General features: G+C 33.6%; 2 protein-coding genes across 2 annotated transcripts; one reads left to right on the top strand and one right to left on the bottom strand.

Moving 5' to 3' along the window:
* Positions 1-5,952: 5,952 nt before the first annotated feature.
* On the bottom strand, positions 5,953-7,648 carry LOC146925096 (proteasome subunit alpha type-7-like). Its single transcript, XM_085710985.1, has 3 exons — positions 7,419-7,648; positions 6,675-7,089; positions 5,953-6,176 (listed from the first exon to the last, which is right to left on the bottom strand). The coding sequence occupies exons 1-3, from the start codon at positions 7,589-7,591 to the stop codon at positions 6,015-6,017; spliced, it is 750 nt and encodes a 249-aa protein (XP_085567111.1). The 5' UTR covers positions 7,592-7,648; the 3' UTR covers positions 5,953-6,014.
* Positions 7,649-8,680: 1,032 nt separating this feature from the next.
* Positions 8,681-11,908, top strand: LOC146925095 (uncharacterized). Its single transcript, XM_085711931.1, has 4 exons — positions 8,681-8,693; positions 8,802-9,280; positions 9,705-9,857; positions 11,825-11,908. The coding sequence occupies exons 1-4, from the start codon at positions 8,681-8,683 to the stop codon at positions 11,906-11,908; spliced, it is 729 nt and encodes a 242-aa protein (XP_085568057.1).
* Positions 11,909-14,019: the final 2,111 nt, after the last annotated feature.

Genomic DNA, 14,019 nt, shown 5'->3' with positions numbered 1-14,019 from the left:
TAAAACAAGCACAACTACAACTGTTCGATTAACTACTGCACTGTAGAAAATCGTTCGAGAATTACACCGTCAAATATGGTACTAAGACCACTCTTTAATACTGAAACCACTTTAATATGGTATTGTTACCACTCTATTATGGTGCTAAGACCACTCAAATATGGTGTTACCACCATTCTAACCTTAATTTCTCCAAAGTATCAATATGGTACTACGACCACTCAAATATGGTGATACCACCATTTCTCCTCAAATAGAAAATATTGAAATAATTTATATACTGTTAAGATCATTCTTAATTCCGACGGGACATTAGTATTACGAAAAGGGACTATGATCTTAATAGTACTCTATATTCCGAAGGGACTATGAACTTAAGACCACTCTTAATTCCGAAGGGACATTAAATCGAAAAAGGGACTATGGTCTTAAGAACATTCTTAAAATATGGTTCAATCGATTGATCGAAGCCACTCGATACGGTACGTAACCGCTCTATTTGAAACCGAAAGGGACAGAAAGGAGTAGAAGCAGAAGAAACTTGTTAACACAAGTCGGAGGGAGAAGAGAAGAAAAGAATTCCCGACAACTCAATGAAATTCTTTTCGGTGTGTGGAATGCACTGTGTGAGCTCTCTATTTATAGAGAAAATTCACAACTAATAAGTGAGAAACTTTGTAAACAAGTAATATGAGAAACTTTGGGAACAAGTAACATATTACTTTGCGATTAAGTAATTCACATATTAGATCTATTACAAAAATATCTTAATTGAGTACTAAAATATATTAAATTTAGTACAAAAATATATTATATTATGTACCAAAATATTTTAGCAAAACTTGGGGACTAAGAAAACACTTTCTAATAATGATTAAATTAATTATTTAATTTATCATTTCCAAATAATAAAATATATATCAATATATATTTTTCTCTAGTGCTTATGTACCCCCATTAATTAGAGGTACACCCCCACTATATAAACACTACTAATGTGTGTGTTCCATCCGATGTGGGACTTCCACTTTTTTCCATTCACAGAACACTAGTTCTACCCAACATGGGAATTTGTGTTTAGTCTTTTTACTCAATTTTCACACATGTTCCAACAATCCCCCACTTGAATTTAAAAAATGGTTTCATGAATAACGTCAAAAACGTCTCCATAAGATTTGCTAGTAAACAAAGGTGTCGCCTACAACTTGAACCTCTGCATAGCGAGTAAAATTCTGATTAACAAGAGTTGCTTACAGCATTGAACTCTATATCAGACATAGAACCCACACACAAATATTTTCTTAAGGTGTATTCTAAAAGCCCGTGCGTTTATGGCCTTGCACGTGTATCCTGGTTTAACGAACACTCTAGGTATTCTGCCCCGAATCCCATAGGAACCGGCCCTTAGTTCCACATTCGTATAGGTGAGTCTATCAAGAGTACTCTTGTAGCTATGTTCTCCAGTCCAAATAGAGTATAGATCTCATTAAGAGTTTCTATTATCTCATCCTTCTATCGCTGCAGGAATCATGCTTTCTTACTTTTAATATAGCATGTTCTATCACCTGTGACTTGTTATTACCCATTTAACCTATTTCTTGGGATCTCCAGTCATGTAGGTCGGGTTACCATCACTTATGACCTTTGGGCATTAGTCCCATCCTATTGGATGTGTTTAGAACCTTTCTTTTTAGTAATTCCTTTCGTCAAAGGATTGACTAATTCTTTATCAGTACGTACATGATCTACTTTAACGGTTCCTTTCGAGAGTAGCTAGCTCTCTAATCCTTTATGTGTTCATGCCTTAATTATCGTCTCTAACGATTCTCAATTTTTGTAATAGCTGCAGACTATCACAATGATTTAACACTTCTGGAAACGGTTTTATCCACTAAGGGATCTCAACTAGCAAGCATCTTGTCAACTTGCTTCTCCACTAGTTTTCTCTAGTGTTCTCATCTCAGATTCATTCCATAGTTGACTGAGTCAATATCATTTGTTTTAACAAACAACTCCTCTAGTGATGCTCAATATACAAACACTAGTCGCTAAATATTCATCTGAAAGATGTTCTATTTTATATCTTGTACCATTTAAGTACAATAGGTTACTCCTAGTGAAGTAATCTTAGAGTCATAGTCTTTTTAAGGCACCTCATGACCCTTTCTATAGCATGGCAATGCTTCTCATCCGTCTACTAGTAAACTTGCACAAGAGTTTCACGACATCGGCAATGTCGGATCTAATACATTCAGTGGCATACCTAGTACAACCAATGATGCTCGCATATTCTGTTTTTCTAACTCCATCTCAAGTGTTCTTACACTTGGATCATAATATATGATTGCAAGTTTACGGCGAAATAATAATATTTCCTTAAGAACTTCTCAACTTTGTGAGATTTATCAAAAAAGTTCTTTTTTTCGATCTAGTAATCTTGAAACCAAGAATTACCTCAACTTTGTCTAGGTCTTTCTTATCAATGTTATTGATAAACAATGATTTCACATAATTCATAACATGAATCTTTAACCAAATATGAGCAAGTCGTCTTCATAGAGACATATGATCGTGCAAATATTATTTGTCACTTTCATTCACTTTATACTCATTCGATAACATTAGAATGTCAAATTTTTCATGCCATTCCTCAGGAGTTTATTTTAGACCATACGAAGAATTATCTAACTTACAGACTTTGTTTTCTTGTCCATGAATCGCAAAACTTTCAGGTTGTTTCATATAGATTTCTTCTTCTAGTTCACCATAAAAAGAGACAACTTTCACATCCATTTGGAGTACTATCGAGTTATGAACGGCGGCTAAAGGGACTAGTACTCTTATGGATATGATTTTCGTGGCTGGTGAATGAATGTCGAAGAAGTCTATATTTTTCTCTTTGTCTAAAACCTTTGACTACAAGGAGAGCCTTGTATTCATCAACCATCCCGTGAGGTTTTAGTTTCCTTTTCCAAATCCAAATACAACCGATTGGTTTTGCAACTATGAGACAAGTCAACCAAGTGTCATGTTTTGTTAGACTCTAGAAAATTCATTTCATCGTTTATTGCTTTTAGCCAAAATTCAACATCCAATAAGGATATAGCTTCGTTTAAGGCTTAATGAATCTTCTTCCAATGTATAAACCATAAGGTCCATACTCTTTAGCAATTCTTGCTTTCTTACCTCCTTGAGGTTCTATAACATCTCGTATGATGTTTTCATAACTATTTCTAATTACATGAATGTGATTAGATATAGTGCCCCCACTAGTTCTTAATTTTTAGAAGGGAATTTAGTTTACCCCCACTAGTGCCCCCACTATTCTTTAATTTACAGGGGTACTTACTTCATAGAAATCAGCATCTTTTAATTCTATGATCACTTTAACATTTAGGTCCTAAAACCTATATGCTTAGTTATTTATAACATACCTAATGAATACACATTCATAGGCTCTACTAGTGAGTTTAACTCTCTTGGGGTCCTGAAACCAAATATAGTCCGGACAATCCCAAGTTTAAAAATAAGACAAGTTGGATTGTCTTTTCTTCAAAAATTTCTTAATTAGAATTTTTGTTCTTAGACTTGGGTACTCTATAAATTTCAATTTTTGTTATAAAAATTGAACATTCAAGCATATCAATTTTATTTTCCAAAATTCACAGTCATCAATAAATATGATAAAAACATCATTTTATCATTTCTAATTTATGTGTCATCAAATTCACACATATCATAATTTATTATGTTTAGAGATTCATATTCTCTAAATTCTGATTTATATGAACTTTTGGTTCATATTTCTTGACTGCAATAAATAAAATTGTCTAATCATATAACGTTGGAATTAAGTCCAAGTTACTCAAGTTTAAAATTAAACACTTGTTCGTGATCAATTTTGATATGTCAAATATTAAAATCACACAACTAATAACATAGAAGGAGAATTTTAATTTTGAACATGCCATCTTTTTCCAACAAGAATGCATAGCACACAAGTCTCTCTTTAAGTCTGAGTCAACTCAGTCTTATTCAATAGAAATCTGAAATTCAGATTCTTTCTTATTTATACAAAACATTTGGAACAAATTTCTCGTATAATTTCCGTTTCATCAAAACCGTTTTTTTTTTCTTTTCAATTGATCCATTTTCATATAAATAGTAATGTCCAATTGAATGGAAAACTTTTCCTGTTTGTTCCACGACACATTCCAACTGTTCAAAAGCTTTAGACAATTTGTTTCTTATCATGAGAATTATATAAAAACTAAGCATAAGCATTTCATATGGTGACGATTTGAAAGGCATCAAACTGGCACGCGATTTAAGATTCATCCGAAAAACCTTAGTTCATCAAATAATAACCTCTCATGATTTCTTTTTCGATCCAAACCCATTTTTTTGTTTTATAACAAACTTGTCGATTTTTATCTTTATCAATGATAATCACGTACAATTGGAGTTTTTATTCGCAATAAGTTTAAAACATATTTAGACTATGTGAATTTCTTAGTGTTGTTGTTTACAACAAGCACTTCGTCGTTTCAGTCAAAAGATGTAATTCAATAGCTTGATTTATCCTTAATGTGTTTAGGGACAATTGAACCTCAATAAGTAAATTCTTCGGTAGACAGTCAAATCGAAACGTCTTAAAATTGTTGTTTTTGGATTTCCAAACTATTGTATTTGGATTTCCAAATTCTATTATCTACCGAAGTTGTTACTAGGTTGAGTCACGACCAGGTCGCTCTCTTTAAGACGTTTCGTGGCACTACCCAAAGTTGTGCAAGGTAGACTATCAACCACGCCGCCTCCAGGATAAAACAAGCACAACTACAACTGTTCGATTAACTACTGCACTGTAGAAAATCGTTCGAGAATTACACCGTCAAATATGGTACTAAGACCACTCTTTAATACTGAAACCACTTTAATATGGTATTGTTACCACTCTATTATGGTGCTAAGACCACTCAAATATGGTGTTACCACCATTCTAACCTTAATTTCTCCAAAGTATCAATATGGTACTACGACCACTCAAATATGGTGATACCACCATTTCTCCTCAAATAGAAAATATTGAAATAATTTATATACTGTTAAGATCATTCTTAATTCCGACGGGACATTAGTATTACGAAAAGGGACTATGATCTTAATAGTACTCTATATTCCGAAGGGACTATGAACTTAAGACCACTCTTAATTCCGAAGGGACATTAAATCGAAAAAGGGACTATGGTCTTAAGAACATTCTTAAAATATGGTTCAATCGATTGATCGAAGCCACTCGATACGGTACGTAACCGCTCTATTTGAAACCGAAAGGGACAGAAAGGAGTAGAAGCAGAAGAAACTTGTTAACACAAGTCGGAGGGAGAAGAGAAGAAAAGAATTCCCGACAACTCAATGAAATTCTTTTCGGTGTGTGGAATGCACTGTGTGAGCTCTCTATTTATAGAGAAAATTCACAACTAATAAGTGAGAAACTTTGGAAACAAGTAATATGAGAAACTTTGGGAACAAGTAACATATTACTTTGCGATTAAGTAATTCACATATTAGATCTAGTACAAAAATATCTTAATTGAGTACTAATATATATTAAATTTAGTACAAAAATATATTATATTATGTACCAAAATATTTTAGCAAAACTTGGGGACTAAGAAAACACTTTCTAATAATGATTAAATTAATTATTTAATTTATCATTTCCAAATAATAAAATATATATCAATATATATTTTTCTCTAGTGCTTATGTACCCCCATTAATTAGAGGTACACCCCCACTATATAAACACTACTAATGTGTGTGTTCCATCCGATGTGGGACTTCCACTTTTTTCAATTCACAGAACACTAGTTCTATCCAACATGGGAATTTGTGTTTAGTCTTTTTACTCAATTTTCACACATGTTCCAACACTTTGGGTTGCTTGACTCGTAGGTTAGAGACAAAGCCTAACAAGGATCATGCTTGTACAAAACAAAAGAAACCTAGAATCATGTGTCCTTGGGAGGAACTTTCTTTGCAGCCTCAGCAGCTGCCTTCTCTGCTTCAATCTCAGCGACAATGGCGTCAATTTCAGCTTCCTCTAGTTGACGCAGACCATTCTCCTTGGTCATCACAGCAACTTCAATGTTCTTCCCTCCACTCTCAACAACCTAATTACATGTAGGAAAAACCAAATGAAAATACTACCCTATAATAGTATTATATAAATAATTATGCAGTAGCAAAAAACAAAATTACTTTCATAGATTAAAGACAGGTAAATGTTAACACAAACATACATTTGATAAGATTTGTGCTTCAATCTTATTCAATGCACATGAATATAATATCATGACTCAACATCATCCTAATATGCAGTCAAATAATTATGTTAAGGTCATTCCGTCCCCATGCATTTATTTTGCAAAGTGAAAACATAAAGAACTGAAGACACTCTTAAAAGTTGTTCCAAATCCAAAGTCACACTCAGCGTTTAAAATAGTAAAAGACATATACATGGAAAGAGCGGAGAATGACATCACCTATATATCATCTAGCAAGAAAAAATAATATCTTGCACAAGTTGCAGCATACAAGCTATATAAATGAATGATAGGTATCATATATATTTATTTCAAAAGCATTAAAGAAGACAAAAATTAACTCACCTCAAGCAACGAGCTGATAGCCAATTTGACAGTTTCTTGCCCAGAGGTGTCTTTATAGTTCTTCTCTAGAAACTCACGGATTGAACTTGAGTTTCTTCCGGTTGCGTTAGCTTTCCAAGCCGAAAATGTACCGGAAGGGTCGGTTTGGTACAAAGACGGTGACCCGGTGTAAGGATCAAAACCAACGATCAACGTCGAAAGCCCAAATGGCCGCACACCACTACTCTGTGTGTACTTTTGCTGAAGACCTGCAATGTAACGGGTTATGTATTCCACAGTACAAGGATCCTCAACGGTAAGTCTATGACTCTGGCATTCAACTCGGGCCCGGTTTATAAGGACACGAGCATCGGCTTTTAGTCCAGCACAAGCAAGAGCAACATGATCATCCAAACTAACAATCTTCCTCACCAATCTTCAAAACAAAAGCAAAATGTTTATAAAAAAACCCAAATCCATATATTATATATATTATAAGCAGTTTGGTTGGATATACTTCTATATAGCAGATGTATAAGAAAGAAAGAAAAAGAAAAAAATTGCTTATAGTTCTAGTTGAGCAACGGAGCATTATACAACAGGATTCAAGTTACAATTTATAATAAAAGCAAAAAAAAAAAGGTAAGATATACTATGATGCAAGTGTCCTCAATTCTTGATCATCGAGTTTTAAACCCTAGAATCCAGATTAACCTAGCATGGAATTTATTGCATGGTGTAACACTAAAAAGTGTGAAATCTAACCTCGAGTCTTGCAGTTTGGCAGCGGATTTTTTCTCCACGCAGAGAACGACGTTGTCTGTACCTCGAACGCCAACAGCGGCGTTACCTTTGCGAACGGCTTCAAGAGCATACTCTACTTGGAAGAGATGACCATCAGGAGAGAAAACTGTGATAGCTCTATCATACCGAGACATTTTGATATTCTTCTAATCTCTTTCGATTTCAACAAACTTTTCGATGTTCGAGTAAAAAATTTCAACAAACCCTTAGGGATGGATGTTGGAGTAAAAATATAGAAATAGAAAGAAGCGACGTTTTCAATCTTATTTATATTCAAATTGGTGGCTTAGTAAAGAAGAAAACGAAAACTAAAACAAATCACTCCAAGTGGATTGTGGAAAGAAAAAATCTTAAAGATTTTGTTGGATCGTATTCACTTTTAAATTATTATTTTTAAAAAAAATTATAATCATGATTTTTAATTTTTTTTTTTGAAGGAATCATGATTTTTAATTTTGAATCTTAATAAATTTATAACACATCCCTTAAAAAAAATAATTATAACACACATTTTTAAGTTTTTCTTTTTAAGATTTGAAGTGACTAGATTTTTAACGAAAATGTATACCTCTAAAGATGAATTTTTTTATTTTATTTTTGGAGGGGTCTAAAGATGAAGATTAAGTTGAAATTCATCACAACAACATTCTTTATGATTCCTTAAAAAAAAACATTCTTTATGGATTAAAGTTATGACCATTGTTATTTATCTAAAAAGATTTTATCAAGAATCAATTGAAAAAAATGTCTCATCAACCAATTAAATTTATTATTTGCTGGAAATACACTGTCTTAAATTTTTTTGATAAAGTTTATCAGTGTATCTATTCCCTACAGTTATAAAGTGTTGCACATTCCAACATAAATCATGGTTCTGTCTTGGGAGTGATTACTATTAGGCAAATTCTATGGTACACCCAATATATTTTAGTGTACCGGTACACTCACTCTTTAAATTAATGGTTAAATGAGTTGTTTTTTGAAGAAAAATATTGTTTTTTTTATCACTTATAATTATAATAACTAAATCATATTCATCAAAAGTGTCAACGAAATAAAATTAATTTTTTTTGAATTTTTATCACTCATGATTGAGAACATTGATTATTTTTTACGATAATATGTAAAAAAAATTACTATGATTCTTATAAACAATGAAATGATATTTTTTCTTACGAAATGATGTTCTATAAAATATATATTGAAAAGTAGCTATTTCTTACATGAAAAATGATCGTTAATTTATAAAATTATGAAGCGAGAGTACCGGTACACCTCACTTTGTGAGTGCACCGTAGAAGTTCCCTAAATACAAACTTGTCAAACCATTTTCGTTTGCCACAGAAAGCCACCAACAATTAAACACCATGAAAAGGTTTTACAATAACCGTCGTAACCTTGAATACATTTTCCACTTGTTCAACCTTTTTGCCACTCTCTTGCTTTTTTGGCACTTCTCTTTTTTCACCATCGCTCTCGATTCCTTTTCTCATCTCTACTCTCTTTCCAAATCCCTATTCAGCGACTCTTTCTATGTTTTTCTCCTTCTCCATGTTATCATTCTCTCCATATATAAACTCTCCAACCAAAACGACGACGTTTCCACCGCTGTAGAGTCTTGGTTGGAGGCACAACAAAATTTTTGCAATTCGGAAGTTGGAGATTCGTCTCTGATTTTTGAGGAACCTGAACCTGTCATGGCAGTTACTGAGACCGCGGTTACTGAGACCACGACAACAACGTGTTGCACGACCGTGACAACTACTGGAGATAATAAGGTTTCGGAGGAAAAGTGTTACAGGAGAGTTCAATCGGAGTGTTATGTTAAGAGTCCCACATCGGTTAGGAGTTGGCCTGACAATTTGTTTATAAGTGGGGGCAATCCTCATCTCACAAGCCGGTTTTGTGGGGTTGTGTTAGGCCCAACCACCATTTCTAATATGGTATCAGAGCCTCTTCACGATTCTTTGGGCCACCTGTTATCAGGTTTCCGTTATCGGGCCACCCGTCATTTATGTTCACGCTTCAGATGTGTAATCCTGAGCGTGAGGGGGTGTGTTAAGAGTCCCACATCGGTTAGGAGTTGGCCTGACAATTTGTTTATAAGTGGGGGCAATCCTCACCTCACAAGCCGGTTTTGTGGGGTTGTGTTAGGCCCAACCACCATTTCTAATATGTTATGAGCGGAGTCTGGTGGCGAATAACCCGAGAGAGTTAAGGAGATTCAACACATGTTTGAAGAAGAAGGAACCGCATAGGAGTTTGTGTTATGTTGAACCGAGAGAGTTAAGGAGATTCAACACATGTTTGAAGAAGAAGGAACCGCATAGGAGTTTGTGTTATGTTGAAGAATTGAGTAAAGAGGAGAAATCAACATATTCCATTATTTTTAAAGATTTAGTTTGGCCATTTCTTTTTGAAAAAAATACTTTAGTCATTTATATTCCATTAGTTTTATTTATATGAATCATTTTGTCATTCTCCAACGTCATTAATTCATACATTTTTTTATGTTAAAAAATAAATCTGTACATTTAATAGTAGAAAAAATTCTCGAAAAATCATATAAGTTGCGTGTTAATAAGCTAAATTTTCTCGAAATATCCATGAACCTGAATAATTCCCCTTATGTTTGTCATGTACTCATAAGGGGTTTTTTGTATGTGAGAAATCAACATAGTGTGAATACGCTCCTTCTCCAAATGCTTTTTCAACCTAAATTCATCTTCTTAATTTTTCCATTCTCTCTTCTTCCATTTTTATCAAGATTGTAGGTAGAAGACTTTTCAAAAACTCAAAACAACCCTTCAATTCCTTCTTTTTTTCTTTTTTGTTTTGTCTGAATTATTATCATGCATGGTTGCAAATTCAAAGTTCAAATTTGACCCCTCAAAGGAAGGCCATTAAAAATTTCTGCAAACTAGCGTGTGGAACTTGCCTCTTTTATAATTGTAAGTTTTGCATATGCCTCCTCTAACTCAATATAAATGAGAGAAAAAATTCATATCCATCCTTATTTTTTTATAACTTGCCTCTTTTTTATAACTTAATTCAAATATATATATATATATATATATATATATCTGTGTGTGCGTGCGCAAGCACGCGTGCGTGCGTGTTTGTATTACTTAATATTTCAAATATTGTTCCATTAGATGATGTCAAAGAAACATTTCAAGAAGCGGTTATACTTCCCCTCAGAGGAGGGGTGTGAGAAAGAGAAGGGGGGAGGGTGTAATCAATGTCTACAAAGGGTGAAGATGGTGATGCCATTGCTATGTTGAGGAGATTTGGAACACAAATAGTAAAAGAGAAACAGGACGGTGAGAGAGAACTGAGAAGAAGTGTGTGTTGTGTTGTTGACAAACTAGTATGGAATCCGTGCATCACTGGGTAATATTTGTGACTGATTGACAAAATATATGTTGTCTTTTTTTAGACAAACTATATGTTGTCGTTGATCATATTTATTATTTTTTTTTGTTAATCTTAGTGTGATATCCTTCCACCTCACAAATACATGATACATGTGATATTTGATTTCGAATAATATTGTCATTTCAAGTAAAATATGTAGTATCTATTATTTATGGGAAATGTTAACATGTGCCCTTAAGACACAAGATAAGGAACCCAACATAGTAATTTTTTGTTGGAATGTGTGCATTCAATTGAATTTTTGAATTTATAATAAATAGAATGTACAAAATTTGAGGGAATATTTCTACTTTTGGGTTCCTTATCTTGTGCCCTAAGGGCACAAGTTAACATGACCCATTATTTATCAATCAATAGTGTGTGCGTGCACGCGCGCACACACACAATATATATATATATATATATATATATATATATATATATATATATATATATATATATATATATATCAAGTGAGAGGACTTTTACAATGAGAGATGAGAGGGTTAAATTATAACCCTTGGATCAATCTTAATGGTGGTATTTAATTTTTAAAATTACAGCGAATCTTTTCTCCCCTATCCTCTTACATCTTTGTCTCCTCATCTCCCTTGTTGCGATTCCATTTTTTCCCTCTATTTCTTCGAATTCGATTTAGCCTGAGTACTTAAAATGAAAAGGCTGCAAGATTATATTAGTATGAAACAGTGGTAAATTACTCACAAAATTAACTTTAACATAAACTTATGGAACCTTTGTTTGAGAAACTCTGTGGTTTGAATTTCGTAGTTTTTTTTATAATTGAACTTGATAATTTGTGTGGACCTACGCTCGCAGTGTTGGGTTTCATATGCCTGGTGGTTACCATGATTTCCTCATCAAACCCATTACATGGACACCCACAAATAATGACTAGAATATTTCTGGACTGGTATGGATCGATCAAACAGAGAACAAACGTCTACACCTTAACAGGCTTGACGCTTGGTGGACTGTGGACTGGCATGGATAGACCATTCCCTTTGACTGTTTAAGTCAAGCCAAGACGGCCAGCTCAGCACGTCTTCAGTCAACGACGGATTGATTGTTCAAGTCAAGATGGCCAGCTCAACACGTCTTCAGTCAACGACGGATTGATTGTTCAAGTCAAGACGGCCAGCTCAGCACGTCTTCAACCAGCTCAGTACGGATGATCGACGCATCTCGATTTCACGCGCCTGGTACGGATGAGTTGATCCTTAGTCCACGCGCGACCGTACAGAAAACAGACAACCAATAGAAGGCTCTGGATCACAACTTAATGGGCCTTGAATGATCAGAGAAAGGCCCATTAAACCAGCACTATAAAAGGGGAACACTTGGATGTTTGATGGGACATATTCCATATAGTGAAAACAGTGTATCATTCAGTTACTTCTTAAAAGTGCTCTTGAGACTCCACCTAGGACGTCTCACTGAGCAGCTTACCTATTGTAATTAATTTGTTTACATACGTGAACATTGGCGCCCCACGGTGTAAAAAGAAAAGTAAGGACTTAAAAAATAGAAAAACAGTGCTTTGATCGGAAAACTTAATGAAACGATTCCGGGAAGCTTTTAAAGTGTTTTCCGGAAAATCAAACAACTATTCAAGGAAGGATTTTGGTAACCCATGATACGATTCCGTGAATCCAACACAACCACGGGCAAAACGATTCTGGTAACTCTGAAAACCTAGGAATATCTAGAAAACCTCAAAACCTCAATCAATGATTTCGATAAACAATTAAGAGAACAAACACAACTATATGGAAAAACAATTCCGGTAACAATAACATTCCGGTTGCAAGAGTCGATGCCGGTTAAAGAAAATTAAAATCGAAACGTTTTCGACAATGAAGGGTTCCGGTGATACGGCCTGTTTGTTGCTGCTGCAAAAGTTTTTTTCAAACAAACGTAGGGTGAACAACATGGGGTAAACAATTGAAAGAGTGATTGAGTTTTATTTTAAATAAAGGGTAAATCCGGTACTTTGTGTCAAATGTAGAGGTCAAGGTATAAATGTAGGGGTGTGAGGTATAACTTCCTTCCTCTCATCTTCCACAAAGTTGCTCCAAGCCTTTTTTGTTAAGTAGTTTATCACCATTATTTAATATAGTTCAATTACATCTCAATTTTTTTTGGTTACTAATCCTAATACAATGTTTTACATTATAATAAGAATAATATTTCCTAAGCAAAAACAAAAGTTAATATTTGAGATTATTTGGTTCATCTAAAAAAAAGTATTTTTTATGTACTTTAGAATGAGTAGAGTATAATGTAATAATATAGAGTGGAACAAAGCAAAGGGTGAGTTTAGCGGAAGAAAATGGACTCCTATAACTCAATGCTCAAATACCGACTCTTAGATGCATTTATATTTAGTTCCTTGCACGTTTTAAATAAAAACTACTTGTAAAAAGAACCAATGAAAAACCAGAAGGATAAAAAGCCGAAAACGTATATTCAAAAATAAAGCTTTCGTTCTATTAATTTTATATTTTAAATGGATTAAAAAAAAGGCTTCAGTGTAGTGTTTTAAAAGAAGGGAGTGAATTAGTTATTTTTTTTTATAGATACACGAAATGATAATAATCACTTGAAAATTTACACAGATAAGTGAAAAAGTTGATGTAAGAACCCGACACAAAATACCATATTGATTCTTTTCTTAACATTAGCTATCCATATTGAATTTAATCAAAAGCAAAAGTCTAAAATTGAATTAAAACATTGTTTTATATCATAATAATTTAATAAAATGATAAAATTATCCATTTTCACTATCACATCTCCACAATAATGACAACTCATAGCAAAATAGAATGTGTGAAAATGGTACTAGTTATAGAATTGCAATTTGTCCTATGTGAGAATCAAATAAAAACATTTTGTTAAAATCCTAAGTGATTGAGTTTTATTTTAAATAAAGGGTAAATCCGGTACTTTGTGTCAAATGTAGAGGTCAAGGTATAAATGTAGGGGTGTGAGGTATAACTTCCTTCCTCTCATCTTCCACAAAAGTTGCTCCAAGCCTTTTTTGTTAAGTAGTTTATCACCATTATTTAATATAGTTCAATTACATCTCAATTTTTTTTGGTTACTAATCCTAATACAATGTTTT

The sequence above is a fragment of the Medicago sativa genome, chromosome 5 (assembly GCF_051527215.1).
Source record: "Medicago sativa cultivar Bolivia chromosome 5, Bolivia_mono, whole genome shotgun sequence".
NCBI classification, from domain to species: Eukaryota; Viridiplantae; Streptophyta; class Magnoliopsida; order Fabales; family Fabaceae; genus Medicago; species Medicago sativa.
Note: the sequence above shows the minus strand (reverse complement) of the source record. Positions and strands in the feature narration are given on the sequence as shown.

Coding starts and splice junctions, on each gene's coding strand:
- LOC146925096 (XM_085710985.1), bottom strand. CDS start 7,591: ATGTCTCGGTATGATAGAGCTATCACAGTTTTCTCTCCTGATGGTCAT. Junction 7,090..7,418: donor GCCAAACTGCAAGACTCGAG/GTTAGATTTCAC, acceptor TTTGTTTTGAAG/ATTGGTGAGGAAGATTGTTA. Junction 6,177..6,674: donor CTATCAGCTCGTTGCTTGAG/GTGAGTTAATTT, acceptor ACATGTAATTAG/GTTGTTGAGAGTGGAGGGAA.
- LOC146925095 (XM_085711931.1), top strand. Junction 9,281..9,704: donor GAGTTCAATCGGAGTGTTAT/GTTAAGAGTCCC, acceptor TTGAAGAAGAAG/GAACCGCATAGGAGTTTGTG. Junction 9,858..11,824: donor CCATTATTTTTAAAGATTTA/GTTTGGCCATTT, acceptor TCGATCAAACAG/AGAACAAACGTCTACACCTT.